At 35.9% G+C, this 16,989-nt stretch overlaps 2 protein-coding genes across 2 annotated transcripts; one reads left to right on the top strand and one right to left on the bottom strand.

Annotated features, from left to right (window-relative positions):
• Positions 1-18: 18 nt before the first annotated feature.
• Positions 19-3,825, top strand: LOC127978693 (G2/M phase-specific E3 ubiquitin-protein ligase-like). Its single transcript, XM_052583579.1, has 4 exons — positions 19-137; positions 629-801; positions 989-1,203; positions 3,478-3,825. Exons 2-4 carry the CDS (start codon positions 680-682, stop codon positions 3,720-3,722), a joined length of 582 nt encoding a protein of 193 aa, XP_052439539.1. The 5' UTR covers positions 19-137; positions 629-679; the 3' UTR covers positions 3,723-3,825.
• Positions 3,674-7,645, bottom strand: LOC127978677 (uncharacterized). The gene is made up of 2 exons (XM_052583527.1): positions 4,967-7,645; positions 3,674-4,751 (listed from the first exon to the last, which is right to left on the bottom strand). The coding sequence occupies exons 1-2, from the start codon at positions 5,701-5,703 to the stop codon at positions 3,965-3,967; spliced, it is 1,524 nt and encodes a 507-aa protein (XP_052439487.1). The 5' UTR covers positions 5,704-7,645; the 3' UTR covers positions 3,674-3,964.
• Positions 7,646-16,989: the final 9,344 nt, after the last annotated feature.

Consider the following 16,989-nt stretch of genomic DNA (forward strand, 5'->3'; position numbering starts at 1 on the left):
TAAAGGAAAGTATGAAGAGGCTATTGATCTGGGTGGTCCAAGGCGAGAATTTTTACGGCTGCTACTAGTGGCACTAATGCAGTCATCAATGTTTGAGGGAAAAGAGGACAGTCTCAACTTGGCTCTTGATTCCCAAGGTATACATTATATTTATGCTGTTTGTTGTACATATCTGAGAACTTTTATTCTACATTGCATAATTTTAAGAATCTTTGAAGTCTGTTGTATTGACTTGTGTTCTCTAATTTTATGTCAGCCATCAGGGAGGACAGGTATTTCATAGCAGGGAGAGCAGTTGCAGTCAGCCTTGTACATGGAGGACCTGCACCGGGTTGTTTGTCTAAGACCCTATTTGACAGTTTAGTTCAGGGGCCAGACATGTGCATACCTGTCTTGGACGATGTAGCTGACTTTGAGCTTTATAATAAAATCAAAAAGGTTTGCTTAAAACTGCAGTATACATGTTTCATTTACTTGTACAGTAGCATCATGCTTTCTCAGATTTACTTAAAAATGTGTTCCTTTATAAAATCCATAGCTTCGTATAACAATATTTTTTATAGAAAACTTTCTCTTAAATATTTATAGATTAAATTTGAAATGCAAATGCCCCTTTTTCACAATACAGGTTTCTGAAGCCACAACTCTTGAAGAGCTACAACACTCAACTGTGCCCATTATGGACTACATTGCCAACGCAGGTTGTCTTAGGCCATTAAGAAGCATTGCTGACAGGGACAGGCTGGTTGAAGACTTACTGATGTTTCAGGTGGTGAATCGTGTTCGTGGACCATTTGAAAGGTTTGTTAGGACTTCAGAAATATACAGTCCATTGGATGAATATTTTGAATCAAACAAATGTATTTAAAATAAAATACAATTAGAAAATGCAATTATTTCATTATTATCTTAATAAAATTAATTAATGCAATTTTGTTATTTCAAATCTCTCTTTAATTATGAATCATGCTAAATCATCTTATTATAGGTTCAGGGATGGATTAAAAACTCTTGGAGTCCTTGCAAAAGTCCAAAAACACCCAGAAGCTTTTAGATCCGTGTTATGTCACCAACCAAATCAACTGACAGCAGATATAATGGATGACCTGTTTGAAATACAGTGGTCAGAGAATGGGAGCAACAAACGAGCGAATGAGAACAGAGTTATTGCTTTCTGGAGGGACTACCTGCAGGATATGGAAGGTAACCTTTTTAATAAACACATTTCACTTTTAATAAGTTACAGACAATGATTAGTAGAACTGGAGCATTTCTTTGCTTTCTCATTCAAATATATTTGAAGTGCATCATAATTTAAATCAGCTCATTGATTTGAAGCAGTAAATTATAAATTTTTCTGCAATATAAAGAGAAATCTCAATATATGTTCATTTACTGTACATGTACTCAATACTTGGTAGGGGTTCCTTTTGCTTTAATTACTTCCTCAGTTCAGCGTGGCGTGGAGGTGATCAGTTTGTGGCACTGCTGAGGTGGTCTGGAAGCTCAGTTTTCTTTGACAGTTGCCTTCAGCTCATCTGCATTGTTTGGTCTCTTGTTTCTCATCGTCCTTTTGACAATAGCCCATAGATTCTCTCTGGGGTTCAGGTCTGGTGACCAACACCATGGTCATTTAACCAACTTTTGCTTTTGGCAGTGTGGGCAGGTGCCAAATCCTGCTGGAAAATGAAATCCGCATCTTCAAAAAGCTGGTCAGCAGAAGGAAGCATGAAGTGCTCCAAGATTCCTTGGTTAACAGGTGCAGTGACTTTGGTTTTCAAAAAACACATTTAACCAACACCAGCAGATGACATTACACCCCAAATCATCACAGACTGTGGAAACTTAACACTGGACTTCAAGCTGCTTTGGCTATGAGCTTCTCCACCCTTCCTCCAAACTCTAGGACCTTGGTTTCCTAATGCAATACAGAACTTGCTCTCATCTGAAAAGAGGACTTTGTACCAATGACAACAGTCCAGTTCTTCTTCTCCTTAGCACAGGTTAGACACCTCTGATGTTGTTTGAGGTTCATGAGTGGCTTAACAAGAGGAATACGACAACTGTAGCCAAATTCCTTGATACGTCTGTGTGTGGTGAGTCTTGATGCCTTGACCCCAGCCTCAGTCCATTCCTTGTGAAGTTCACTCAAATTATTTAATCGATTTTCGATTGGTTCTTTCGGTTGGTTGTGCATCCTTTTTTTCCCACACTTTTTCCTTCTACTCAACTTTCTGTTAACATGCTTGGATACAGTACTCTGTTAACAGCCAGCTTCTTTAGCAATGAATGTTTGTGGCTTACCCTCCTTGTGAAGGATGTCAATGATTGTCTTCTGGACAGTCAGATCAGCACTCTTCACCATGATTTTGAAGCCTAGTGAACCAAACTGAGAGACCATTTTGAAGGGTCAGGAAACCTTTGCAGGTGTTTTGAGTTGATTAGCTGATTGGAACGTCACCATATTCTAATTTGTTGAGATGTGAATTGGTGGGTTTTCATAAATGTGAGCCAAAAATCATCACAATTAAAAGAACAAAAGACTTAAACTACTTCAGTCTGTGTGCATTGAATTTAATACACAAGTTTCACAATTTGAGTTGAAAAACTGAAATAAATGAACTTTTCCATGACGTTCAAATTTGAGATGGACCTGTATGAAGTAGAGATTTATCTTTTCACACTATAATAATAAAAATAATTCCTTACATTTATATAGCGCTTTTCTAGACACTCAAAGCGCCTACATAGTCAGGGGGTATCTCCTCATCCACCACCAGTGTGTAGCATCAACCTGGATGATGCGACGGCAGCCATAGTGCGCCAGAACGCCCACCACACACCAGCTGACTGGTGGAGAGGAGACAGAGTGATGAAGCCAATCAGTAGATATGGGGATTGTTAGGAGGCCATGATGGTCAGAGGCCAATGGGCGAATTGGGCCAGGATGCCGAGGTCACACCTCTACTCTTTTTCGAAAGACATCCTGGGATTTTTAATGACCACAGAGAGTCAGGACCTCGGTTTAACGTCTCATCCGAAGGACACTAAGGATAGTTGAGAGATTTTATACACGTCAGTTACTAAATTTTCAAATATTAAGTGATGCAAATATCAACAAGAAAGCAACACAATACATTAAGAGCCAGGTCAAGGACAAACATGAGATTCATGACTAACTGTCACAAAAGTGTTGATTGTCAAGGTAACATCAAAGAGTAAGGAACGAGTGTATCTTAACTTTTTGGGGTGTCTTTGTAAATATGGCTATTATTGTGTTCTATAAATTATATGTAAACATCTGTTATGTGCAATAGTTGGTCAGGGCATTACTACTTAATAGAAAAAAAAATAATGTTCCTCCTTTTAAAAAATAAGGGGTATCTGTCATAACACTGCATCAGTTTTGTGTTTTAATTTTTTAGATCTGAATGCACTGTATAATTGTTGATATTTTGCTTTTTTCTATTTACTCAGAGGAGGGGTCACAAAGGCTTGGAGCAGTCTTAGCATTTGCTACAGGATCTGATCAGGTCCCACCAATTGGATTTCATCCTCCGCCTTCTATTGCCTTTCACCATGACACAGAAACTCCACAAAGATTTCCAGTAGCAAATACATGCATCAACTGCCTTCGACTGCCATTATATAGCACATATGGTGCTTTTAAAAGCAACATGGAATTTGCCATTAATAATACCCAGGGATTTGGCAAGGAGTAAGTGACAAAATTGATTGATGTTAAAGTTATGAAGTGTTCTTATTGAGGCATTTATTTTATTCTAATGACAACACTTTATTAAATAATGTTCAAGCAATATTAGAATCAAGCAGTACTTGTTTAAACCTTTACTAGAATTTAAAAATGTTCAACTGTTGGATATTTTACAAGCATTTCCATAATGCAATGTTTGTTAACACTTGTTTATGAGTTCGAAGTCAGAACAATAGCAATAAAGCACTTTTACTGTGTTCTATCCTGTTGTCTTTCCAATAATTGTACAAGTGCCAAAAACAGATCGATTCCATGATTACCATCATTTTGTAATGGGTTAAATGTTTCCAGAATGTTTGCCAAGGTAGAGTCATTTGGGCAGTAAATGTTTTCAGGAACTATTACATTATTCCTGGTCTGTAGTTCAGGTTCTGGTCTGTTTTCATTGATGTCAACATGTTCTTCATTGTTCAAAACGCCAGATATAGCTGTGTTGTTTATTCCAATATGACTCACAATACCTCTGTGCCATAACTGCAGAGGAGTTTGTCCTCTTTCAGTTGACAGTCCGTGGTTATTCCACATGTCCCTAAATTCCCTAACTGCCCTCTGGATCCGAGGTAAGTAAATAAAATGCAAACAAAATACATGAAGCTCACACAGAGAGTCTAGTATACATTGTTCCTCCATGAAAGTGAACAAGTCTGAATAATAATATGAAACCACTCTGTTCAGCTCTGCCCATAAACGTTCGATCCGTTGATTATGCACACTGCGACCCGTAATGACACTTCCTCTATTTAATCCTCTTCTATTTAACATGTAACGTGCAACCTCAATGTTTTCCATGCCATGGTCGCATCTAACCCTTGATGGCAATCCAAAGTTTTGAACCCCTTCTTGAAACAAAGACAGAACACTTGATGCTCTATTATTGTTCAGACAGTCGAGGTAAATAATGGTGCGGCTAAATCCATCAACACACCCGTGGAAAACCAGCCTCCATCTGACCAGTTTATGGTTTCCGTCTATATGCCTGTTAAGAGAGAGAATTAATTAGTGGCTTATATTTGCTAAGTGTTTAATGGTTTTATAATGTCACGTGGAATAGGAAAATTAAACCATCGTTTAATAGTGTTGCACATTATTTTGCGGGATGATTTATATTACAACAAATAACACTTAATTCTTTAACATTAGTTAATTTTAAGGGATATTTTAATACATTTGACAAATAACTGTTGGACATACCAGAGCTGGTTAGGAGTTTGCACAGAATAAATTCTTCTTCTGACGGCCCGTCGGCGCCTGAGTGACCTTCCAATAGGATCTAGCTCATGTAAACATTGTCTCACCCTCCAACGCTGGATGCGGATGGAGCGAGACCGGAGACTGCCCAGAATGTAGGTCTCGCCAGCATTTGGGGTTCTTTGCAAAATCTGTCTGACAAGAGTGTTCAACTCATAGTTAGACAGTTCTGCAAACTCCAGAGGTCTGATTTCAAGACGCTGCCTGTGCTGGAACAAAGTGCGGCGGTCTATTCCTAATAAGGATGCGATTCCCTGCCAGTTAAACCCAAGCCGCAGACAATGACACAGTTGCTCATACGAAATGTCGTATCTCGGACGACCTCTGTGGCCTGTGATATATGTAGGTGGTGGGACTGGTCCTAGTCCAGCTCCAGCAGGTCTTCCAATATCAAGCGGATGTGTGATTTGGTGCAGTGTGCGGTACAGCGTCTCGAGAATAACGATGCATTCTCTGGTTTCGGCATTTTGATCATAACGAACCACGGACAAAAGACTGTTAATTGTTCTAGCATGGTTATCTAAGTCTCGATAAAGTGTCTCTCTCGGCTCTTGCTGTATACGCGTTAGGCACTGTAATACGCTATTAAAGAAATCGACTATATCGTCTTCATTGCAACTTGCACCCGCAAATAAAGCACTAACAAACGTCACGGCTATTAAGGTCACTCTGAAAAACATGTCGAGCGGGATAAAGAAGACATAATATTAGACTTCCGTTTGCACTGAAATGCCTTCCGTGTACACTGAAAAGTTCACGCACATCCACATACGAAATCACTTGCAAATATATGTATGTTCACAATTAAATCATACCTCTTTCTTGTATGAACTATATTCATTAGTGAATTTTATTTTGTATGTATGCGCGAGTGTTTTATGGATGTGTGTGCGTGCATCGAGTTTATATGTATGTGCGAGCGTTTGTAGGTGTATATGCATGGACCAAAGTTTATGTATATGCCAGAATGTATTGGTGAGTATGCATCGAGTTTATATGTATGTGCGAGCGTTTGTAGGTGTATATGCATGGACCAAAGTTTATATGTATATGCGAGAATGTGCAGGTGTGTTTGTATGCAGCGAGTTTATATGTATGTGCGAGTGTTTAATAGGTATATATGCACGGATCAATTTTATATGTATATGCGAGTGTTTGTAGGTGTATGCACGCGTCAAGTTTATATGTATATGCAACTTATTCACAAGTGTGTATGCATACGTTGCTAACATTATATGTATTGGTATCGATTTCATATTATTGTACACGTGTATTTTATATATGTATCTTTGAACATCTAGTAGTATGCATGTATATGTGAGTAATTTATAGGTGTATATGCAAGTGTTTTATGTATGTATTGATAAGCGAAGTTTGATTTAAATCCTACACGGCGCCTCATAGCTTCAGGTACTTAATTTATTATTGTTCAATGAACTGTTTGAAACAAAAAAAGAGTGTATTTCAGTAATAATTCAAAATTATCAAAATAAAATATATAAAATAATGGTTTATATTTTAAAATCCTTTAAAATATCATTTATTTCTGTGATGTGCGGCTGTATTTTCAGCATCATTCCTCCAGTCTTCAGTGTCACATGATCTTTAGAAATCATGAAAATATGATGATTTATTATAAGAACTATTAATAGTTTTGCTACCAAATATTATTTTGGAATCTGCGATACTTTTTTAAGGATTCCTCTATGTATAATTTTTTTTTAAAGAACTGCGTTTATTCAAAATATAAATATCTTCTAACAAAATTGATATTTGATATCACTTCTTATCAATTTAACACATCCTGAATAAAAGATTCTAAAATCTAACAAAGAATACAATTTCTTATCAAAAAAAGAACGTATAAATAAAGTCTTCCCATCTGCCTGCACTTGAGTCTTCGCCTCATGCGATCCTTGACACTACGTCGTTAATAACAATGGATGAAAAGTTTAGAGCCCTACTGATGATTAAGTCTAGAGTGTGTCCACGTTTGTGTGTGTGTCCATGTACATAATGAATCGACAGGTAAAAACAGGCCTCAAGTCCAAATATTCATTTATCACCTGTTTGACAACCACTTCCTGCTTCGATGTCCAGATTTGAATTTTAAAAAATCTCAAACATGCTCCAAAGTCCCGATCTGAATCAACCGAGTCGCGAACAGGCTCCGAATTCCCGATCTGAAAACTTCGACTAAAGAATGTAAAAAATAACTCTATTTCTCTAATAACTCTACAACTCTATGAAAGACTCAGATCACGTATCTAAAAATAAATCGCTATAGTAAAATAGAAATAATAAGAGGAGTGAAGTTTCCTACCGTTCTGCTGTGTTTGGTCCTCACGCGCATCTGACGCTCCCCTGCGCGTCTCAGCCCCTCACACGCGCCTTTACAGCGCTAAATTAATCATCTTTGCTAATTATTATACATTTACTTCATTGTCAGCTTCAGGTACTTAATTTATTATTGTTCAATGAACTGTTTGAAACAAAAAAAGGTTGTATTTCAGTAATAATTCAAAATTATCAAAATAAAATATATAAAATAATGGTTTATATTTTAAAATCCTTTAAAATATAATTTATTTCTGTGATGTGCGGCTGTATTTTCAGCATCATTCTTCCAGTCTTCAGTGTCACATGATCTTTAGAAATCATGAAAATATGATGATTTATTATTAGAACTATGAATAATTTTGCTACCAAATATTATTTTGGAATCTGCGATACTTTTTTAAGGATTCTTCGATGTATATTTTTTTTAAAGAACAGCGTTTATTCAAAATATAAATCTCTTCTAACAAAATTAATCTTTGATATCACTTCTTATCAATTTAACACATCCTGAATGAAAGATTCTAAAATCTAACAAAGAATACAATTTCTTATAAAAAAAGAAAGGATAAAAACTTACTGACCCCAAACTATTGAACTATAGTGAATATTGTTAGAAAAGTCTTCTATTTTAAATAAATGCTCTTCTTTTTAACTTTTCATTCATCAAAGAATCCTGAAAGAAGTATCACAGTTTCAGCAGCACAACTCTGATAATAAATCATCATATTATTCTGATTTCTGAAGATCATGTGACACTGAAGACTGGATGAATGATGCTGAAAATACAGCTGCACATCACATGAATAAATTACAACTTCATGTATATTAAAATAGAAAAATATTAATAATATTTCACAATATTACATGTTTTCCAGTATTTTTGATCAAATAAATGCTGTCTTGATGAGTAAAATAAATTCCTGTAAAAAAAAAACATTAAAAGTCATTCTGATCCCAAACTCTGACCGGTAGTTTGTGTGTTTATATATATATATATAGAAATATAGAAATATATATAGAAATATATATATATATATATATATATATATATATATATATATAAGCCCACTAACACACTAGGCAAGGCAAGTTTATTTATATAGCACATTTCATACACAATGGTAATTCAAAGTGCTTCACATAAAAGAAAGTAAAATAATCATAAAGAAAAATTATAAAAAAAAAATAAAACAAGCAATTTTAAAACTTTTATAATGATTAAAAAATGTACTTAATTAAAATGTATTTAAAAACAGTTTCAAAATTATTTTACATAAAAAAAAAAAAACGTTGAAAATATAGTGCAATCAGTTCGGACATTGCACAGTGCTAATTCAATAAATGCACAGCTAAACAGATGAGTTTTAAGTGTAGATTTAAATGTACTAGTGTTTTAGCACATCTGATCTCTTCTGGAAGCTGATTCCAACTGCGAGCGGCATAGAAACTAAAAGCAGATTCCCCTTGTTTTGTGTGAACCCTTGGTATTTCTAACTGCATTACTTGAGGATGTGCTAATCGCCTTCCTGATATTGATGATCTTCTCAGAAAAGAAGGATGCAAACTCATTTCATTTGCTGTCTGAGAGCATTTCACGTGGAATCTGACTTCCGTCTATGTCTCGTAACTTTGAACGCTCCTCTGGTTTCAGTTGTGTTTTTGCTTATTTTGGTGACGTATAAATAAAGTCTTCCCATCTGCCTGCACTTGAGTCTTCGCCTCTTGCGATCCGTGACACTACGTCATTAATAACAATGGATGAAAAGTTTAGAGCCCTACTGATGATTAAGTCTAGAGTGTGTCCACGTTTGTGTGTGTGTCCATACTGAATCGACAGGTAAAAAAAAGGCCTCAAGTCCAAATATTCATTTATCACCTGTTTGACAAACACTTCCTTCTTCGATGTCCAGATTTGAATAAAAAAAAATCTCAAACATGCTCCAAAGTCCCATTCTGAATCAATGCTCCGAAGTGCAGATCTGAATCAACCGAGTCGCGAACATGCTCCGAAGTGCCGATCTGAATCAACCGAGTCGCGAACAGTCTCCGAATTCCCGATCTGAAATCAACCGAGTCGCGAACATGCTCCGAAGTGCCGATCTGAATCAACCGAGTCGCGAACAGGCTCCGAATTCCCGATCTGAAATCAACCGAGTCGCGAACATGCTCCGAAGTGCCGATCTGAAATCAACCGAGTCGCGAACATGCTCCGAAGTGCCGATCTGAATCAACCGAGTCATGAACATGCTCCGAAGTGCCGATCTGAATCAACCGAGTCGCGAACAGGCTCCAAAGTGCCGATCTGAATCAACCGAGTCACGAAAAGGCTCCGAAGTGCGGATCTGAATCAAAAGAGTCGCGAACAGGCTCCGAAGTCCCGATCTGAAAACTTCGACTAAAGAATGTAAAAAATAACTCTATTTCTCTAATAACTCTACAACTCTATGAAAGACTCAGATCACGTATCTAAAAATAAATCGCTATAGTAAAAGAGAAATAATAAGAGGAGTGAAGTACCGTTCTGCTGTGTTTCCTCACGCGCATCTGACGCTCCACTGCGCGTCTCAGCCCCTCACACACGCCTTTACAGCGCTAAATTAATCATCTTTGCTAATTATTATACATTTACTTCATTGTCAGCTTCAGGTACTTAATTTATTATTGTTCAATGAACTGTTTGAAACAAAAAAAAGGTTGTATTTCAGTAATAATTCAAAATTATCAAAATAAAATATATAAAATAATGTTTTATATTTTAAAATCCTTTAAAATATAATTTATTTCTGTGATGTGCGGCTGTATTTTCAGCATCATTCTTCCAGTCTTCAGTGTCACATGATCTTTAGAAATCATGAAAATATGATGATTTATTATTAGAACTATTAATAGTTTTGCTACCAAATATTATTTTGGAATCTGCGATACTTTTTTAAGGATTCTTCGATGTATAATTTTTTTTTAAGAACTGCGTTTATTCAAAATATAAATCTCTTCTAACAAAATTGATATTTGATATCACTTCTTATCAATTTAACACATCCTGAATAAAAGATTCTAAAATCTAACAAAGAATACAATTTCTTATAAAAAAAGAACGTATAAATAAGGTAAATGTTACAGACATATTATCATGGAACTGCTCAGTCTATTATTGATTTTTATTTCCACTTCACTTTTATCCAACGAGACAAAACTATTTGCACTGTATTTACAGTGGGACAATATTCATACAATACTATAACCTAGAAATAATTTAAAGGGGTGACTTGCAAGTCACGAATTATGTGCGCAGCAACATCTGACTCAAATACTATGTTAATTAACAGTGAGCGGTGGTTTCAGACGCTATTCTTATAAGACTCTTATTCTGAAAGAATGTAAGATCGAGTTGAAGGCGGAGCAATTCGACCAATCAGATGAAAGGAGCGTTTCAGCTCCGCCCACAAGTGCGTATGAAATATTGAAGCCATAACCCGTTTTTTAAACCCCAAACGACAAAATGAGAAATCAAGTCAAAAACTCATTTTCCGTTTGTTAATCTAGATGGAATAACGAATAAACGAGCCATTTTTCCATTTCTCATTATTGAATTCATGTTCTCTCACTTGAATGATCGGATGATACACGGACCCTCTTGAGTCTTTCCTTTTCTGATTTTTAATTGGAAACGGATTTGGAATGGGCGGAAGATACCCTGATTATTTTGGACTCATTGAGAATTGTTATTTTCATTATTACTCTTTTGGATTCACGATCAAAGGCAGAGATGCTCACAAGTCTCTGAGCTAGAGTCCAAGTCAAGTCTCAAGTCTCTTTATTATATTAAGTCTCTGGTTATAATAAATGTTGCATCACATACATCCAGGGGCGATTCTAGGATTTTTTCAACTGGGGGGCACAAGAGGGGCCACGATTAATACAGAGGGGCCAATCTTGTGTCGTTTGAACTGTATATCCAAATCATTTCAAGAGTTCAGTAACCTTTAAAATCAGTAATAAACAGTGATACCCTATTATATTTTAATAGCAGTTATTGACTGCTCTAAATCAAATAAAAAAAATCAAATACAATTTCTATTAACTTTTCACTTTACAAAAGTGAAAGAAAAACTGTAATAAATAAAATAATCCAATGTATGAATAGAGTACAACTCACAAATAATAATAATATAATTTATTTATAATAGCCTTTATTTATTTTTTATCTATAATTTAAATCTATAATTTATATATATATATATAATAGTCTTATTTATATAAATGCAGAATAACATTAATAATTCATAGAAATAAATACTTAATTAATATAACTAATATAAATTTAATATAATTTCATTATATGTTTTTGTTTATTATCCACATCCCATTCAATTTGCATAGCAGCAGTTGCAGTAAATTTGCATTGATGAATAAACAAAATCTACTTATGTCAAGGCTAATTAATCTTGAGCATATTGATTTAAAAATATCATATATCCATACTTTGTTAGAAAGCTACTTGTTCAAAAAGGTAGCTTTAATTTAACATGTAAAATATGTGGATCCTATAAAACAGTTTAGAGTAGCTTAATTAGTCCAGTGTTATTTTAGTATTAGTTATTTATTTTGCTATTTAATCATGCATTAAATAATTATGTATGATTTTTTGAGAATGTTTCTGGGTGTCATCAAATGACGTTTTGTCAATAACTTCTGTGAAGGGAGGGAGAGAGAGCTTTGCAGGGGCAGACAGCAATCGCGGAGCACCATGGTGATTTTGAACGCCAACTGAATTTATTAGGAATCTACAGACGCAAATAGACTAAAGGTGTAGAAAAATAAAGATCTATATGTGTATTTTGGACTTTTTTTTCACCACAAGTCTGAAAGAAGACATGTTACTGAAGACAAACAGCCCCAAATCTCAAAATTGACCAGTAAAAAAAACGATGTTTTTGCATGTGTCTCACCCATAGACTTAAAAAAAAAAAAGTCTCAAGTGTGGAGCGTTAGATAAACATTACACGATTTGTTTCATCACCTCACTTGAGTGAAAAAAAGTCGCTAATCGACTGCATGATTCAATAATGACTTTATTAGAATTGATATTATAGTTTTTTTTTTTTAAACCATTGCTTTAAATTGCGTTGTTGCCTATATCGGCTCGTTCGGCCGAAAAAAAAAAAGTAAATCGTAACGCAGTAAACCCCTTTTACATTCAGCATCAGAGGAGCATAGTAAATATAATGATCAGCATCTTGGTCTGCTCTAGGAGATAACATCGTCATCGAACCTGGTCTGTCTAACACCGAAAGACGTTAACGTTAGTACCAAACACTTCTTGCACTGCAACAACTTGCTAATCGAAAAACATAATCTATTTAAAATAGGTGCTTTTTTCGTTGGAAAACAGCAGCTCGCTATTCTTGGTCCTTGTTGAGAAGCATCGCGACGCAATCATGAGTTATTTACTAAACTGAAAGATTATAATTTGAATTTGTGAGTGACAGACAAGTAGAAGGGTGGGGGCACACTGGGGGGCCAATCAGTTTTCAGGAGGGGCCAGTGCCCCCATGGCCCCTCCCCTGGCTACGCCACTGCATACATCGATCCATCCAAGCTGCTTAGAACACTGCATTGCTATATATAAGGAATTCAAAGCATGTAATATGTTATTATGACAACTCTATCTATTAGCATACAATATCAACTTTGATTTGGTATATAATCAGTGTAAACAGGCTATTGCAACATGACAAAAACACCAAGAATGCTTTACTTTTAAGTTAATATCTGTATTTTGCATTTATGGATTCAGTAATGGCCTTCTGTCTGTCCTGGCTGTATAGCTGCACACCTCTTGTCTGGCTTAAGAATGAACAAAGCTATACGTTGACTTATGTTATTCATACAATACCTACTCACAAATAAACATCAAAAACAAAGCCGGCTGCAATGAATTTCTGTGCAAAACAGCTTTTACTACAAACACTTCCACACAAGAACATTGTTATCACACAAGAACATTTTGATAGAGAACCAAAAATATTTAAAGTAGATAAAATTCGAATAAATAAAATGGAAATGTCTACATACTATTACTACTGTAAACTTTGCAAATAGGACATCAGCCCCTTCAAGTCAATGAACAATAACAAAGTGAGCTGCAATGAATATCTGTGCAAAACGTCATGGCTCCGCTCCTACCCAATGACAAAGGCACGCAGGTTTTTTTCCACTGGAGTACTCACGTGAAGGATGCGTGCACAACTAATAACTAATATCATCACGCTATAAAGGGTTGGCCTGCGCTGGGTGCCCCCCTCCCCCTATAACTGTTCTGTCTCGCGGAGGAGCTCATTTGTGTGCATCTGTGTGAAACACGCGCTCTGAAACACGCATAGGAAAAAAGAGCGACAGAAAGAACGGCTCCCCTCCAGCCGTGACTCGGCTCCCATCGTTCATGTTTATGAGCCGTTCAAAAGAATCGGTTCGTTCGCGAACGTCACAACTCTAACAGCGAGCTCATCTGACGTTTACTAAAAATTAACATTGTTCACGAGTCCCGGAGCTCGAGTCCGAGTCGAGTCTGAAGTCTTTCGGGGACGAGTCTCAAGTCGAGTCTGAAGTCACTGTTTGTGCGACTCGAGTCCGAGTCTCAAACTCGAGTCCCCATCTCTGATCAAAGGACATTAACTTTAAACTCAAACTGTTTCAAAAGAACCAACGGTTCTTTGAACTGAATCATTTAGTTCCCTAAAGCAGCGGTCGTCAACCTTTTTGGTCATGATGTGCCATTTTTCAAAACCCGAACAGAGTGTGACAATTGATTCTTCATGGCTGATTCCAATGCCGATTTCCAATTTTTTTTTCTTTAAGCAACAAACAAGAAAATGGAAAGAATACATAAACAAAATGTTAATTTGGTATTTAATAGGCCAAACTGGCTTTTGGCTATTGAAAACAATAACCGTAACCATCTGAAATTAACCGCAGTAAGTGCACAGTAAGTAGCCTACATTCAATACAAACATAGATGCTACAGACATCAGCATTTAGCTTTTGTTTTTGAATTGGGTTGGAATTGCATTGAACTGGCCTTAAATTAAAAGATTAACTGTAACCAGTTAAATGGTTCGAAACAAAGCATGTTGTTGTGCTCTGAAGCAGCACACAGTGGTGTTTACTGAATAAATTTGCTTGAGTAACTTTTAGCGTACTTTTTTTCTGAATGAATCATCCGTTTCAAACGAATCCATTGATTAAATGACTGACCGACTCACTCATTAAGGCAGTGGCATGCCGCCACCTAGTGGCAAAGCACCATTCAAATTTTTTTCATAATTTCATATTTCTGTATTCCAAATTTTATATTTGATACATTAACCTCATAAGATTATTTATGCAATTTGTAAGTGCTGTGTAAGTGCTCCTTCAAAAATATAGGCTAAGTGTACAGAGCCCTGCGTTTTTATTTATTTATAGGCTAGTGTTCCTGTAGCTCAATTGGTAGAGCATCATGTAAGTCGCGTCTGCTAAATGCATAAATTCAATTTAATTATAGGCTTTAAGTGTACATAAACACAGAGATAAAGTCCTTTGACTGGTATATCTTTGTAAAGTAAGAGTATGTCAGTGCACTGCTTAATTTTTGCTTCTTATCCCTGTTCTACCAGGACGAGTTTAGCCAGTCAGGCTTGATTGGAAAAGAAAAGAAAACCGAGATAGAGACCAAAAAAAAAAAAAAAAAGTGAGATAGAGACACAACATCAGCATATGTGTCAGGATACAAGGGATAAACTTTAAATAAAATCTTTTAAATTTGTTTTTGTTCTTATTGTTTTTGTATATTTTAAACACGGTAAATCTTTCCCAGACAGCAAGCAGTTTCGGCCCAGGTCTGGCCGCATTTCCTTGAAACTTGGAGCTTGAAGCACCGCTGCACGTAACTAAAACAAGCCCTTTACACGCCTCTCAGAACAACGCCATGCAACCTCAAAATTTTACCATCAAAGAGAAGTTATCAGAAAACTAAGAAATAAGTCACTGGAACATGCGCGATCACAAAACAAACATGATAAAAGCGGCAGTTTGTTTGCATGCTTTATTATATATTCAAATTCAAAATCATCAATGTTTTAACTATAGAATAAGTGATACATTGATATTGTTTTAATTTATTAGGACTCAAAATTATTCACACATAAATACACTTATTTCTATTTTATTTATTTATTTTTAACGCTCATGAAAATAGCCTGCTTATTCAGTCGAGTCTGTTTCTGTTTATTAGCCACAGTAACCGTCACATTTAGAATTAATGATAATATCTCTATTTTTGTAAGCTCCCGAACAAAAAAACATTATTAGGCTATATTCTTTTATGATAGGCAACGTGAGATAAACTCTCGGAGCTGACGTCTGATTTCTTCAAGCGTCATATTTTACCATGTTTACTATGGTAACAAGTTTAGCATGCATATCTTTTTCATTGCTTATAAATATTTCTGCCTTGTTTAATGATTATAATCCACATCGGATCAAGTTATTTCAAACACTTGCTGCTGACTAAGAGTGAGTTTTGAGCTCAACTTATTTTAAAACGTTTTTAATGCTGGTGTTAAAGTTGTTATCTTTCTGAAATGATCCGCGCTGACGCTCTCCAGACGCTGAGAAACTCCGCCTTTGTTCATAACCCCTCCTCTAGCCCCAACTGGCCCGCTTTGGCCCAAGGATTTTGTCGGGCCGAAAAAACCTGGCCGTTGGCCCCGAGGAAGCCCCGACGAGGCACGATCAAGCCCCGGAAGTGACAGTGGAAACGCGACTGGCCCTGGCACGCCCGGTCCTAGCTCGATAGTGGAAACACGGATTTCATGCGGGCCAGATGTGGGCCAGATCTGGGCCAACACTATGTTGCTGTCTGGGTTCTGATTTATTAAAATAAAAAGTCACATATAAGGATTTTCCTGGGCTAAGCCCCGGATCTCCACTCACCCTAGAACCACCCATGACTGTAACCATGTGAAATTAAAGGCGATAAGTGCATAGTTCTACAATCCAAACAACACAATCAACATATACAATAAGATGTTTCTTAATCAGCATTCAGTATTTGTTTTAGTTTTTAAATTTGGTTTAAAAAAAAAAAAAAGTATTTTACCAGTGAGAAATAAAAGTATGCTATATAAATACATAAAAATCAAATAATATTGGTGCGAATAAAACAAAGATGCAAAGTGTTTCATTCATTTACTAATAAAAAAATAAATAAAAATAGGTTAATGATTCACATTTATATTTTTTTACTTGAGCCAATGAAAAATATATAACTACTGGCTCAAGTAAAAAATAAAATAAAGATGTGAATCATTACCCTAAATTAAATTAAGTTGATGAATGATTTTTTTTTTTTTTTTCAGTGTGCTAGAGCAGGTGATTTTTAAATCAAATTAACTCGATGTAATTTTAAGGTAAAATAAAAATAATCATCTGATACAGAACTGGCTTTTCAAACTTCAAACGTATGCAAGTCCTACTTTACAAAAAAAAAGGGCGCAAACAGGTACAGTATGCTCGCGTAGCTTCAGTGAGTGCAGGAAAGGGACTTTTATTTATGCGCCAGTACACCAACAGCTGTTCGCTTCCTG

Source organism: Carassius gibelio, chromosome B19 (genome assembly GCF_023724105.1).
Source record: "Carassius gibelio isolate Cgi1373 ecotype wild population from Czech Republic chromosome B19, carGib1.2-hapl.c, whole genome shotgun sequence".
NCBI lineage: Eukaryota > Metazoa > Chordata > Actinopteri > Cypriniformes > Cyprinidae > Carassius > Carassius gibelio.

What these genes read in the sequence shown, in the direction of transcription:
- LOC127978693 (XM_052583579.1), top strand. Translation starts at nt 680, where the DNA reads ATGGACTACATTGCCAACGCAGGTTGTCTTAGGCCATTAAGAAGCATT. An exon ending in GTTCGTGGACCATTTGAAAG is followed by an intron (nt 802 to 988) that starts GTTTGTTAGGAC and finishes ATCTTATTATAG; the next exon opens with GTTCAGGGATGGATTAAAAA. An exon ending in CTACCTGCAGGATATGGAAG is followed by an intron (nt 1,204 to 3,477) that starts GTAACCTTTTTA and finishes CTATTTACTCAG; the next exon opens with AGGAGGGGTCACAAAGGCTT.
- LOC127978677 (XM_052583527.1), bottom strand. Translation starts at nt 5,703, where the DNA reads ATGTTTTTCAGAGTGACCTTAATAGCCGTGACGTTTGTTAGTGCTTTA. An exon ending in CAAACTCCTAACCAGCTCTG is followed by an intron (nt 4,752 to 4,966) that starts GTATGTCCAACA and finishes CTCTCTTAACAG; the next exon opens with GCATATAGACGGAAACCATA.